Source organism: Plectropomus leopardus, chromosome 24 (assembly GCF_008729295.1).
Source record: "Plectropomus leopardus isolate mb chromosome 24, YSFRI_Pleo_2.0, whole genome shotgun sequence".
Lineage (NCBI taxonomy): Eukaryota > Metazoa > Chordata > Actinopteri > Perciformes > Serranidae > Plectropomus > Plectropomus leopardus.
The window spans coordinates 2836025-2849741 of record NC_056486.1 but is presented as its reverse complement, the minus strand read 5'-3'; the positions used below and the strand labels follow the sequence as shown (position 1 = coordinate 2849741).

Below are 13717 nucleotides of genomic sequence, written 5' to 3'. Positions count from 1 at the left end.
GCTTTTAAGTCCAACTAATTCCTCCCACATCAGAGGCAGTCCAGAGTAAAGTGTTGAATAGTCTATTGCATGAGCGCCGCGTAGTCGACTAATGTGCTAAATCACAAAAGTCCTTGTACAAAACAAATACAGTATAATAATAAGTTAGTAAACAATCATTTAAATTTTCAGTTAGTGTTTTAGCCACTGATTTTTCACTAATTCCCATTCATGCATCTATATACTAATAATCGGTGTCGATAGAAGGAGGCTATATCGGAAAGATTTTCGTTTGGGCAGGGAGTAGGACTAGACGTGAATGGCCAAAAATGCTGAAAAAAGTTTGCGGAAAAGAACGGGAGCACAAAGATATAATAATAACATTTGAGGGAACACATACACTGAACAGGCTTACTCAAATACACAACAATACAACATTGAACACATGCAATATAAGCAATAATGTAAATATAGGAAATTAACATGAGAAGGGAGGCTCTAGGAGTGATACCATTGGCTTAAAAGGGTCATGTGATGCAGCAAAGAGTCATGGGTAGAGATTGGATTTGTAAGTAGACAAAGATGCAAATTAGGACAAAAGCAGAACAGTCCAATTTTTTTTCTTTTCTAAATATATTATCAAAATTTGATAATTTGGCTACATCCCACCACACACTCTGCCGATAGCATCACTGCGCAGCTGTATTATGCAGATAACTACGTTCTACAAAAATTCTCAATCTTTTATAAGTTTATACTTTTAACTGATGTTCTATGACGCAGCACTGACAGAGAGAAAGAGAAAGCAATAGATAGAGAGAAAAAGAAAAGATTAACACAAGTTGTTCCTAATAAACATTCAACATGCTTCAACAGTTCTCTAAAAAACCTAATCAACAGAGAATTTCTTTTTTGTAGTTCTTTTTTTTTTGTTAATTTCATTTGGCTCTCTGAAATAAAAATGAGCGCCCAACCCTCCCTGACGTATAAACAACTTTGAACCAGGGCGGGGAGGCGGTCAGGGTTTTCGGAGAGCCAGAGCCAGAGTCCGAAGGGCTTCATCAGGGTTGTCTGCGGTAGTCAGTCATTGGAAAGGGCCAAACGGAGGAGCCAGTCAGGGATCTCAGGATGTGGTCATGGAAGATGGGTCGTTCCACATGGCCGCCACGTCTCTGAACCTGTTTGAAAATTATTGGAAAGTAAGAAATTGTTTCTCATTTTCTTACATCCATACAGGAAAGTTTTTAATTGTGTTTTTTGACGGTTCCATATCATTATTTCACTCAAGACTACTCAAACACCAATTAGCCACTTTCGTACATGCACTGCAAACCTTAAATTATCTAAACATTTCCCAGAAAAGCTGTATGTGAGAACGCAAATGTGAGTATTAGCTGGGTCAGAAATTACACTGACTAATGTCCGATCGAGCCCAACTGTGAAAACAGCAGGTAACTGTCCAGAGTATTTACAGCTTGTAAGTGGTCGTGTTAAAGTAGCTTCTATCATGCGGCTCATGCAAAACCATAAGAAACCGTGTGAAAATGGCAACGAAAATGTCTAAATGGAGAGATGAGGAGATATGAGAACTTTTGTCTGTAAGTGCCGAAGACGAACTCATCAGAAATGTTCATGAAACGGCAGCAGACTCTGTTTTTTATGACCAAATTACATACTGGCTACATGAATGCAGTGCTCCGAAGATGAGTTGATTCACATAGATTCTGAACGTAAGGGAGGATAGTTGAAAAGCAAGAAATTTCTCATTTTACCACATCTGAGCAAGAAGGTTTCTACTTTTTCCTTTGACACTACACTACTTTAGGTACCATTAGCCCTATTTCAAACATTCACTGTGTCTAGACATTACCCAAAGGAGCTCTTTGTGAGAACACAAAAGTCCAAATCAATTGGATCAGACATTACAAGGACGTAAACCCCCAGCTCCCAATTACAAAGTCCTTGAAATGTCCGATTGTGAATAGAGCAGGTATTTGTTCAAAGAGTTAATTAAGTGGGCGTGTTTATGATTTCTATCATGCATCTTGCGATAAACTGGAAGAAAGCAAACACTCGAGGGTGAAGAAGAAGCATAATTTACACAAAGACGCCAATGACGATGTATAAACGGAAAGATGACGAAATTCGGGAACTTCAGGAAAGGCAGAAGTTGAAACCGTCAGACAAATACAAAGAACGGCATGAGATTCTGTTGTTTATGACCAAATTCTGATTCTAGTATGTGACCACGGTGTAATCGGTGTCACGTCCTGCCTCCTCTACCCAGGCGCCACCCCTTTCCTAAATCAGAGCATTACACTCAGGATAGAGACAATTGAAGCTATCTAGAAAAATTTCAAGAGCAGGGCCACACCTCAACAGTGTCACTTTCTGCAAAAATACCTGCCTAACCCACTTTTTCTGCTTCGCTATGGTATTCTTTGCCTACGCAGGGTTTATTGTGCACGGGTGCTACAGCTTCTCTGTTCAAGTTTCCCCACAACACATTTGGCCAAGCAGCCCACGAACAGTCCACGCCTTGCATGTGAGTCATGTTTTTTCTTTAATCAAACTGTTAAACGACTCTTGTTGACTGTGCGGTCCTTGCTTGTGGATTTCCTGTAGTTTGCTACATGCATGAAAAGGAAACTCTGGACGTGATTCTGTTGACATTGCTCAGAGTTCACATGAGAAAACGGCAGCTGACTCTGACCTTGCATTGATGAGGTACTGAGCCAGGCTGATGTTGGCGGGGGTCCCTGTGATGGTGATCTGGCGCTCCGATGACCCTTCCATGGCGTTAGCAATTTTGATCTGCGCCCCAGACATCTGACGGATCTCGTTGATTTTGGTTCCCTGGCGTCCGATTATGCAGCCTATTAGCTGGGAAGAAAATGGGGACGGGTCTTAGGATGGCCAGAACACATGAAAGACACACACATTTTTATCTGATGCTACATTTGAACGGACTTGCTATGATGCATGTGAGTAGGGTCCAGTCATTGTCAGCCTTTCAACTAAAGGTTTTCTTCCTTTGGTCCAACAAGTCTTTTCCATTAAGGACAATCACTTTACAAAGCTGACTGCCTTTGGCGATACTGTATCTCTGCGGAGATCTCGATAGTCGCAGCTGATCTGCTGTCAGATCGTATCGCCTGAGGCCTCAACATGAAGCCACGTTAAAAGATAATAAACCACATTTTCTTGACATTTTGGTCCAACAACATTTGTGAATTTGTGCTTTGATAGCGGTTAGTCCCTGACCAGTGTCGTGTTTTGTTTCCTGCAGCTATTTCGGGAATTTATTCATAATTCAGCCAATCAATTGAAAATTCATCATTGTAATCTCTCTGTAAATTGACTTAAATATTCAAGAATGAGTCAGTAGATTTGATCACAATGTCACTTTGACTTTTATGGATTTTCTGAAAAGCTTTCTGTCATGATATTCAAAAGTGAGTGTTTTACTTTTCTGGCAGTGGCAGAGACAAATTGGCACAAAGTGGCCACAGATCATCAAAACTGCTGAATAAGTGTGACAGTTTTCTCGAGATATAATGTTGTCTTTAAAGATGGAGTGCAAGACTTTTCCACATAAGTGAACCGCAGTAACGTTAAAGCTCTTGCCAAACAAGTTCTCACGATGTTGATTAAACGTATCGCCACCAGGGAAAGCTCTCAGTATTTTGCAGTTGTGGTGTCTGTGGCAACTTTCCCACAGTGGTGTCTAGGAAGTTTACATTTTACATTTTATAGAGCTAAAGGGGTCAGGAGAGACCATGGTGACGGAGCAGCAGCTAGGAGTTTGGCAAGCTCGTTCTCATTCCCAGCTCGTCAAATAACAACACTTCGTCAAGCCCCTCGACGTGTGATACCCGAGGCACCTTTGGCGTCTCTATGAGACACACCAGGCTTGCAGCTAACTGCAATATAAACCCATCCATGGCAATACTTGACGTTCAGAGGAGACTGCTTTTTGTCATAACATTACGCCATCAGTGCTCAAAACTTACATCAGGTTATAGTCTCATTTTAACCCGTAATATTGTGTTTTTTTCTAGACCTAGCCCAGAAGTTTTGTGCAAACCTAACCACAGTGGTGTGCAATGTGTTAAAACATGTTTCACCCAGTACACAGTCGTGCATTACAGATGGTACAGTGTGTCCATTTGTCTCAAGCCTCGGCGTGAGAAAGCATTGGTATTTGACGTCCTGGGATGTGTAAATATGGGGAAACTTATGATGGTAGAAGTGTCTCAAGAAGTTTCCGAGAAAAGTTTCTGAGGTGGCTGCTACAGTTAGAATTTTACATCAGTATTCAGAGGAAGTCTTAAAAGAAAAAGAAAGAGAAAAAGAAAGCAATCAGCAGCAGGGAGCTCACATTATTAGCATGCATCAACAACGTGTGTGTAGTTACTCTCACTGCCAGAAGGGGGAGACACAAGTGTCAGAGTCTAGCTTTAAATACTTGTGGTGCTGGAGGCAAAATTAATCCTGTTAACATTTAAAACCTTTCAGTTTTTGAAAGAAGACTCTTTCATTTTGGATAAAGCAATTCTTTGCAGCTTTGTTTAGAGTGAATCCCTGTCATGACAAAAAAAAATAAAAGAAGTGAGAAAAAGCAGTCATAATTCAACAGTTATGACAAATGTACTCACATCATTGGGAATGGTGAGTTCATGAGTACTGGCCTGGTTACTGGCATCCAGACCTGCTGCTGAACACAGGAAGCAGACAGAAAGAGAGGAGGGAAGGAAGAGGACATAAAATAGAGTTTGGCACACTGAGGGAGTGAGCAGCATTGATAAACTGTCCTGGCTACCAGTAGCATTTTATGTCACTGGAAAGTTTGGCTCAGCCCTAAGCAGAGCCTGCATACACTTTATAAAACTCTATCACCTGACAAGATTAATTCTACTCGAGAAGGGGAAAAAACTCTCTGAGGCAATTGCATCATTAAAAAGAATGAAAATTCGGGAAAAACAAAAGAACAAAAGAAACCTCAACATCAACAAGAGCAGACCACCAGCAGGCCATGTCAATGGCAGTGCACCACAGAGACCATTAGGAGGAGAACGACGAGAAGAAGAAAAAGAGTAAGGACAGAGACAGGAAGAGAAAGAGAAAAAGGAGGTAGAGAATGTGTTTGTCTCTACAGGTAAAAACGAGAGAAGGAGCTTTGGTAAAGAGGGTCGTCGTGTAGGTGGGTACGTACCGGGGAAGGCAGGGGTGGTCTGTCCGAGGGGGGTAAAGGGGGTTTGCTGCATAGCCAACTGGTGGAGCTTGCTCAACTGCTGAGGGGGGGAGGAGGAGGACAGCAGAGCTATGAGGTCATCGTTAAAAAACACACTCACGCGCACGCACACAGACACACACGCACACATAGAGGTCTGTCCGAAATGCTACAAGAGTAGAGAGAGGATCTGAGGAGAAGTAACCACACAGACAGGTGAAGGACAAAGACCAAGAGAGACAGAAAGAGAAGAGAAGAAGCTCATAGAGGACTTGGCCTGAGACTGGGGCCATAAGGTCATGATGTAATGTTTGCTAAGTCCCGCCCCCCATAGTTACTGTTGCTATGCCTCTGAGACACTTAAAACTACATCCAACCAGATTTACATTGATGATTGCCAATTGCTTTGGCATTTGGGTGTAAACATTGATTCAGTAACTTAAACTTTTAATAGCATTTCTTTGTTTCTGTTGTTTTCTCTTCATTTCTTGTAGTTTGCAGACATAAAACTTCCGTATAAAATCTAATTTATCACAGTAAAGATGTGATCATGTAGTCTTTCATTTTTGTTCAAATAACATTTACTTGTATTGTGAAGGAGTCATGAACACGGGGTTTTAAAAACTCTCCCTCATATTAAAGGGCAACTCCATCTTCTTAAATCAGCCACCAGCGCTGCCTTTTCCTAAAACTTCAGTCATTGTTATATTCCTGGTTTTCTTCTCCGCCGGTTTTTAAATGATTTTGTCAACTGACATTTAAGTCTTGAATGTCAGAAAAATGTTCAGAACGAAGAAAAGCGTTCAAAAATGGCAGAAATATAAAGCTGAAACAGCCTGATGGTGCGTATTTAAAGCAGAATTCAGGTCTCAACGTTTGTATATGAAACAGAGCGAAACCACCAGCCAGCAGGCCAAGCCCCATGAGGTTTAATGCCAAACAAAAGGCAGGGAGGCAAGAGACAGAAAAGTTAGAGAGATATAGGAATTAAATATCAGAAAAAAAGCTGTATTAATATTAGCAATTAATATTAATATTGGCGGAGAGAGAGTGAAGAGCCTGCGAGTGCAGCGAGACAGAGTTATGGAGAGTGCAGTGTTGACTGCCTGGTGGGGTTAGCACTCACATCTGGATGTGGGATGGCGTACTGTCCTTGAATGGTATAAGCCTGCAAACATGAGGAGAAGAGCTTATTGTTATCTCGTTACATCATCGGAAAAAGCCCACAAACACAAAACATATCATGTATTAAAGCAATTTCTACTGCAAATTTGGATTGTAACTAAATATGATATATGAAAAATGAAAAACAGTTGACATTTCTACAACACAAACACTCTAAAGACGTATATTTTTAACCTTATCTTGCAAAAAAGTCATGCACTATCATGTTCTCAGACTGTTCATCAATCAGATCCAGTTGAACTAAATCAATAAGGGACAGTGCAGACAGTGGGGAGGTGACGGGGGAGGGGTGTGTGGGGGAAACCAGAGGAGCGGCCCTGAGAGGAGTAATGTGACTCGACCTATTGGATGTGTGGTTTAAGAGGACCACAGAGGTCAGAACTGAGCTAAATTTCATTTCATCAGCAGAGACAGCCACCAGAGCTCGACTGTAACCACGAAATATATCATGTCAAGTCTGCCAGAGTGCTTTTCAGTAATATCCCATGTAGACTTTTTAAATTCATTAGAATTTAAAGGCAATATGTTCGATGTGTGATTCGGAAACCGTCAGCTTTCCTTTTAATTGATGAGGATACCAGCTTACTTGTGATCCTTCATTTATTCTTCCTCAAGCTACAAGGTAACAAAATGCAGAGCAATTAATCAACCATTTTCTATAATAAATGAGTCGACTATTAAGTAATTTATCAACCAAAATGCCAAGAGCAGCTCTCTTATGTGACAGCAAGCTAAATCGTTAGAGTTTTAAGGATAAAGGATGCGGAGAAATATAAAGTGAAACTAGATGTTAAGTGGTAAGAATCTTTTCTCTCAAATGCAGCTGATTAGATATGAGATGACACAATATTGACTAGTCAATCAGCATGAATCAGATATATTATTTTGATTAGAGATTAAATGTGTAAGTCATTTAAGCAAAAATGCTAAAGAATTCATTGGTTCCAGCTTTTCAAATGTAAATATTGGTAGAATATCTAATATTTTGTGATAGTTAAGTCTTTAACTCTTGAGTTTTGATCAAAGACAAGATAAGATAACATAAGATATAACTTTATTTATACTGACTGAAATTGCTGTGCAGCAACTGCAGTTCAAAGTTGAAAAAATGTGCAGAAATAAAGAGTGCAATTTACGAAAAGACTAAAATTACAAAACAGCCGGTGCAACATAGAAAATCTAGATAGCAGTAAGGCGCAGTCCAGTATAAACCATCTATACATTATTATACAGAATTAAATATGAATATACTAATTCTTGTGAACGCAATATCTCAGGAACATCTTGAGAGATTTTTTTTCAAATTTGCCACCAATGTCCATTTAAGGATGGAAATATTATATTTGAGTAATTAAAGGTCACTGTGACCTCAAAAAAATGTTTGACCATAACTCAAGAACATGTACGCTAATTATGACAAAATTTTACACGTTTAGTAGAAGAATCCAACTTCAATGGTTACATATGAGACATGGATGTAAAATAAAACCAAACAATTTTGTTTTGATAATTCTAGTTTTCTCCTGACTATCTGTAGGCCGTTAGATTAATTGATTAATAACTTAATCAGTTAAAAACTGATAATAAAATAATAATTTATATCTCTTCTTAAGTGGATATAACATGTTGGTCTTTCATTTTATTTTTTATTTATTATGTTATTAATTAGTATTTAAAATTGGCTCTATCTCACTAACCTCAGTGTTTTTTGTTTTCCCAAGTTTCATGTTATCTACATCCAGTCCACTAGGTGCCTCTATTGAGTTTTCCTTTTTTTTTCTTTGCAGATCACCTGATTTTGTCTTCTGTCTGCACACCTGCTTCCCTTCAGCCTCCTGTGTTTACCTGTTGCTCTCCTGCACGGCTCAGTTTGGATCATCTTGCCATGTAAGTGAATTTACATCAGCATCTTTAGGATGTTAAGTCTGCTTTTGGACACAGCCTTAAAGTTGCCTAATCAAGCTCTGCTGACAAAATAAAGGTTGGTTTTGCCTTTGTAAGTTAGTAACCATGATGGCTTTTAATTATTATGAATTTCAAGGTTATAAATTAATTAAAATCACAAGTTTAGATTGTTTTGAGTGCTTATATTTTGATTTGACTTCCTTCGATTCAAATTTCGTGGATAAAATTTTGTTTTATGCTCTGTCCTTGTAGGATTATTGTGGACTCTCTCCAAAGGGGAACACAAGGATGTTTTCTTCATCTTTGTTAACAACTATTAACAGGTAATTTCCCCCAAAACTTGACTTTGTCATTCTTTAGATCCTCTGTTAATGCCATTTATCCCAGTTCTGGTGTGAGTGGCTGCAGGTGATGGTGACAGTGAGGGCACAGTAAACAGCAGAGATGGTTTCATGCCAGTCGGGACGGGTGGGTTCAGTGAGGAAGGGAGGAGAAGTGAGTAAAACCTGGTGCGACACTAACAGGCAGTGGCTGGTGCTGCAGTAAGAGGCTGAGGTTGGCTGTGGACGCCCCCAGTGGGTCTGCTCTTACCTGGCCACCTGAAAAAATGACAGGGGTGGAGGCAGGCTTGGGGCGGTAGGGGATGGTGGCACCTTTCGGTGGGGACTGAGGAGAGCAGAGGAGGAGAGAGTGGGGGGAAGAAGAAGAAGGGGTGAGATGTGGAGAGAGTGTTAGAGCAGAAAGAAAGAGAGAAAGAAAGAGTTGCATAAAGTGAAAACCAAGAGGGACGGTGCCTGAGGGAAGACAACCTGTGACACTCACACAAAAGTGCTCTTCACTGTGTGTTCATGCTGACAGAAAATGTCCAAATCGTGGTTCAGTGCACAACTAAACTTGGATTTACCTGCAACATCACTTTCAACTGGATAATGATGACTACTGTGTTTTAAATAACGTCCACGTTCTAGAGACTTACAGTCATGTCACAAATGTCCTAGTATCCATGGCTGGTGCCATCATGAAGGCCCAACGGAGAACTGGCTGTGCAGATAGTTCAAATTAATGGTGCAAGAAAAAGAGAGAAAGAGTGTAGCCCTTTGATCCAAAGCATTATGACTTTTATGTTGAGGAAAGTCAGCTGCAAAAAGGTGGTTTAAGGCAAATTTAGACATTTACTACAAGCCAGTATTGCTTGTTTCTGCATTATTTGTTTGCCAGTTGGGAAAATGTGTTTGCAGCAATACAATGAAGGGTAGCTTTGCAGATTTACAGACATTAAAGCACATATACTCTACATTGAATGCATCAGATATGAAATTATATTAGCTGTAGACAACAGAAATTAAGAGGAATTGCTGTTTTATTGTCAAACAGCCCTCGATAAAGCAGATCAAACTAGTAGTGTTTAAATTATACTGCTTAAATCAACAGTTCACATCTGAATCAGCGTAATTTCCCCCTTACCTGTAGATTTCACACATTATTTTAATAATCAACAATTCAACTTTCCTTTCATGCCATGAGCCAAATTACAAACATTACTACTGAGTAACATGCTGCATCATTTCCTGTGAATCTCTTGTCCTTGTAAAAGCAGTCTGAATGTCGGACGCCGCCATTGCAATGAAAACAGCTGTAAAAAATTCAGTTTGTCACTCACAGGATGGATAATTGATCTGTCGATCGGTTCACAACTGATCAGATTGTCACATGGATGAGAGGAGCACTCAGAGAGACTACATCTCCCAGAATGCCCAACCATTCACACAGGTGCTTCAGCCACTTAACTGAAGTTTGACTGAGGGCAGAACAAAAGGAGCAAAGGGACAGAGCGCGCACAACAGGGAGGAACTGAGCAAACTGACTTTGAAATCACCTTCGTTCAGGAAAGTACCTGAGAAAGTACTGTTCAAGTGGAAAAAGACACTTTAAAGAGGGAAGACGTGCATTTGATGTTGAATTCTCTTAAGTTTTAAAGGGCCGCCTCCTTCGGGAAACTTGAAGTTTGTTCTCAGACTTTGATTTTGAAGAAAAATAACTGTCAACGATCTGCTGAATTAAATTAAAGCTGCCTCTCCTTTAGAAAATAGTTCGTACAAGAAAACTGCCCTCAACAAGGTCTGTGGATTATCTCAAGGAACCGGGTCATGATTTCTGCAAAGAGACATTGCCATTGAGCCTTTCAAAAGTATTTCTGGCGCTTCAAGCACCACACGCTGAGTGCCATCTAGTGCCATTATACTGGAGAGAAGACACGCAATCCTACGGACAATATCTCCAACACTCAATAACTCACACCAAAACAATCAAGACTGATAAACAGGTTAGAGGGAAAATATGATTTTTTTTTATTTTGGAGTGATCTTCCCCTTAAGAGTTTTGATTTTTTTTCGTGTTGAAAGTAGCCGTTGCATATGCATGTTGTCTTCACATTGACGAGATTCACAAGTGATGCAGCCTTTAATTCAGTCGGCGGTTTTAATTTTGATTCATCGCATAATAATTGATGGCTTTCCTTATTAAAATAATGTGTGAAATCTTAATGATATAACTGTTAGCAAACTGCTGTTTCTTCAATATCAGATCTTTTAATCACAACATGTTAATTTATGTTGATTGAAGGTAATTTTTCCTTCATTTCCTCCCTCCCCTCCCATACTTTACCTCAAGCATCACCACACATATCTGTTTGACACACTGGATGATGGCTTCTGGGGCCCCTGAGATCGTCACCGCTCTCTCGGTGGAGTTTGGGAGCATGTCGCCTGCAACCTGGACCTGTGCTCCTGTGGACTAAAGGTAGGAAAAATGTTTATAAAATCAAAATTTAAATGAGGAAATGTGTGCAAAGCATTTTGGATTATGCAGGATTTTGAATGAGCCATAAATATTTGATTTGCAGTCTCTCATGGTTGCATCTTGAAAAGGGCATATTCTGAAAAAATCCCTCTAAAACTGGCACATTTTTTCGAAAAATCTGGTGATATCTTCACCAATCTGGTATTTATAGAGATAATTAATATAGCAGAAGATGGGGGGGAAATATTCAAGCTGCTCTCTACCTCTCTCATTTCCTTGATTTTGGAGCCTCCTTTGCCGATAAGGGAGCCACACTGGCTGGCCGGGACAACGAGCCTCAGGGTTACAGGGGGTTTACTGGTGGCTGGACTGTTACTCATAGAGTTGATGATGTCCTGAGGGGAGAAAAGACCAGTTGTTATCAGTGAAATGCATCAGTTTCAGTTTGTGCAGTGGTGGCTCTGGAGAAATCAACCGTCATGCATGTGTCCTGCATCTGTAGAAAGTGCAGAAAACTCTTGTAGATGTGTGTTTGTGTAAAGTAGTGTTGCTGCTTTTCTTTAAGTAAATACTGCTGCATCTTACTTGGGTAATTTTATGCATATCAAATATAATATCTAATTCTACAGTACGAAACGTTGGACAACACTTGGTCACATGCTTACTGCTTGTAAATGATAAATAAGGGGGTTAAAGCAAAGTTTTTTCTTTGTAAATGTGGAAATTCTGCTTTTTTTTCTCCCTTCAAATTGGCAATTCCGCACTCATTCCTAGCACTGGTTTATGTGTACTGTTTTGGAGACTCGTTAGTTTGATCCGGCTTGAAGTGCGTTGATACGGCATCCAAATCAAAACACAGTACTGGCCCACTTTCAAAGGGTGCTGCAAGGTTAGATCAGCACATTTCTGTCCTACATAACAGGGCCAAGCCTGCTTTGTATTCCATTTGGAAACCAGACAGTAGAGACGCTGAAGCATAACAGTGGCGGTAAGTGTATTTACAAAATTACTCCCCCTGCAAATTTTCCTTTCATGCCACTTTATATGCACTTTAAACACATACTTTCATGTTAAAATGCAAAAAATGTCTTTGTTTTAGCTTCTCATATGTGGGATTTTAATTTATTTTGAATAACTATTTGACGGAGAACAAATATTGTTAATGTGTCACTATTTTCTGATATTTTTTTATATACCAAACAATTATCTGAATCAATTTATGCAAGAAATTAGGAGATTAAACAATAAGGAAAACAATTATTTGCAGTCCTATACAAATTTGAAATTTATATTAACCAACAGCTCCAGAAGTAATTCCTGCTTTAATATCAATGCATTAGTAATAATAATATTATAATAGAATATATAACAGTAAAACAGTAATTCCTCCACAAGTGCTGCTACTGACTCAGTGTAATATGTTATTTTGTCGTGGTTACATGATGAAGTTTGTACCTCCTCAAACTTGTAGGCTATCATGGCGAAGGCCTTGAAAATAGCATCTGTTGGCCCGGTGATGGTGACTATCCGTTCAGGGCAGTTCCCCTCTGAGATGTTGATACGGGCACCACTCTATCGAGCAAAAAAACGCATGATTATGGGACACATATTAGGAGCATTGACAATAATAGACTATTCACAGAAAACTTCTACTTACATCTTCACGCATTTTCTTCACCGTTTCTCCTTTCTGAAAGTAAAGAAAAGGAAGCATTATTAAGATGTATTTCCTACAGGCGTTTTGGTGCTTTACATGGTCTGCTTGTTGCGTCTGTGATAAATACCTTTCCTATGATGCTCCCGACCTCCTGCAGAAAAACAAACAACATTAGGTGTATTTTTGCCACAGGGGCCTTTAAATGATTTGTTTTCTTCAGACTGATAATTGGAAATAAAACTAGAGCGAGAGACAGTTACAGAATAGCTTTAGTTGTTTGTCCGTACCTTGCCGTGCATCAGCAGCCTGATGGTGAGGGTCACATTCAGTCCACCTTCTGATTGGACCTTGATGGGCTCCATGTCGGGATTGGATGTGAAGGAAGGGGCGTGGTCACGTGAGAGAGGAGTTCAAGGGCCAACTCGAGTGTGATGGTGGAGTCAGCCAACCGGTCACCTGCAAGAGAGAAGACAGATTGAGCTGCTTTACATTTTCTTCTCGGTGTGTCTCCTGGTTTTTGATGCAGACTGAGGCACTTTAGTGAGTTTTGTGACTGTGAAATTGCAAATCATCAAAGAGAATATAGTGTGGTACTTTTTCTGAATTGTTTCATGTTGATTTTGACCCATCAGATGACAAAAAAGCAGGACACAAACCACGCAACTCTCAATGCCAGCACTACTTTCTACATATTTTAAACTAAATTTAAGCTTGTTGTTTGATAACAGGTTTATTTAGCTGGTGCTAAATATTCACCACCAGGCCGGCCCAAAAAACTGTCTCGCCCTCTAAAAGGGTCCAGTGAAAGGGCCCTCCCCAATCTGCTTTGCCCAAATGTCTCAGGCCGTGTGGTTGGACACGGCAGATTTATACTCATACCTAGATTTTTGACATCACGACGGCACCTATTCATTCCAGTGAAGCTGCTCGCCTGCTGCACGTGTCAAAACAGTTTTATA

General features: G+C 40.0%; 1 protein-coding gene across 1 annotated transcript; it reads right to left on the bottom strand.

The window, feature by feature from the left end:
* Positions 1–1102: 1102 nt before the first annotated feature.
* LOC121962782 (poly(rC)-binding protein 3-like) lies at positions 1103–13120 on the bottom strand. Its single transcript, XM_042513077.1, has 12 exons — positions 13046–13120; positions 12886–12909; positions 12759–12791; positions 12557–12673; positions 11365–11496; positions 10967–11095; positions 8825–8968; positions 6339–6380; positions 5195–5273; positions 4638–4696; positions 2693–2862; positions 1103–1157 (listed from the first exon to the last, which is right to left on the bottom strand). The coding sequence occupies exons 1-12, from the start codon at positions 13118–13120 to the stop codon at positions 1103–1105; spliced, it is 1059 nt and encodes a 352-aa protein (XP_042369011.1).
* Between the last annotated feature and the right edge of the window lie 597 nt (positions 13121–13717).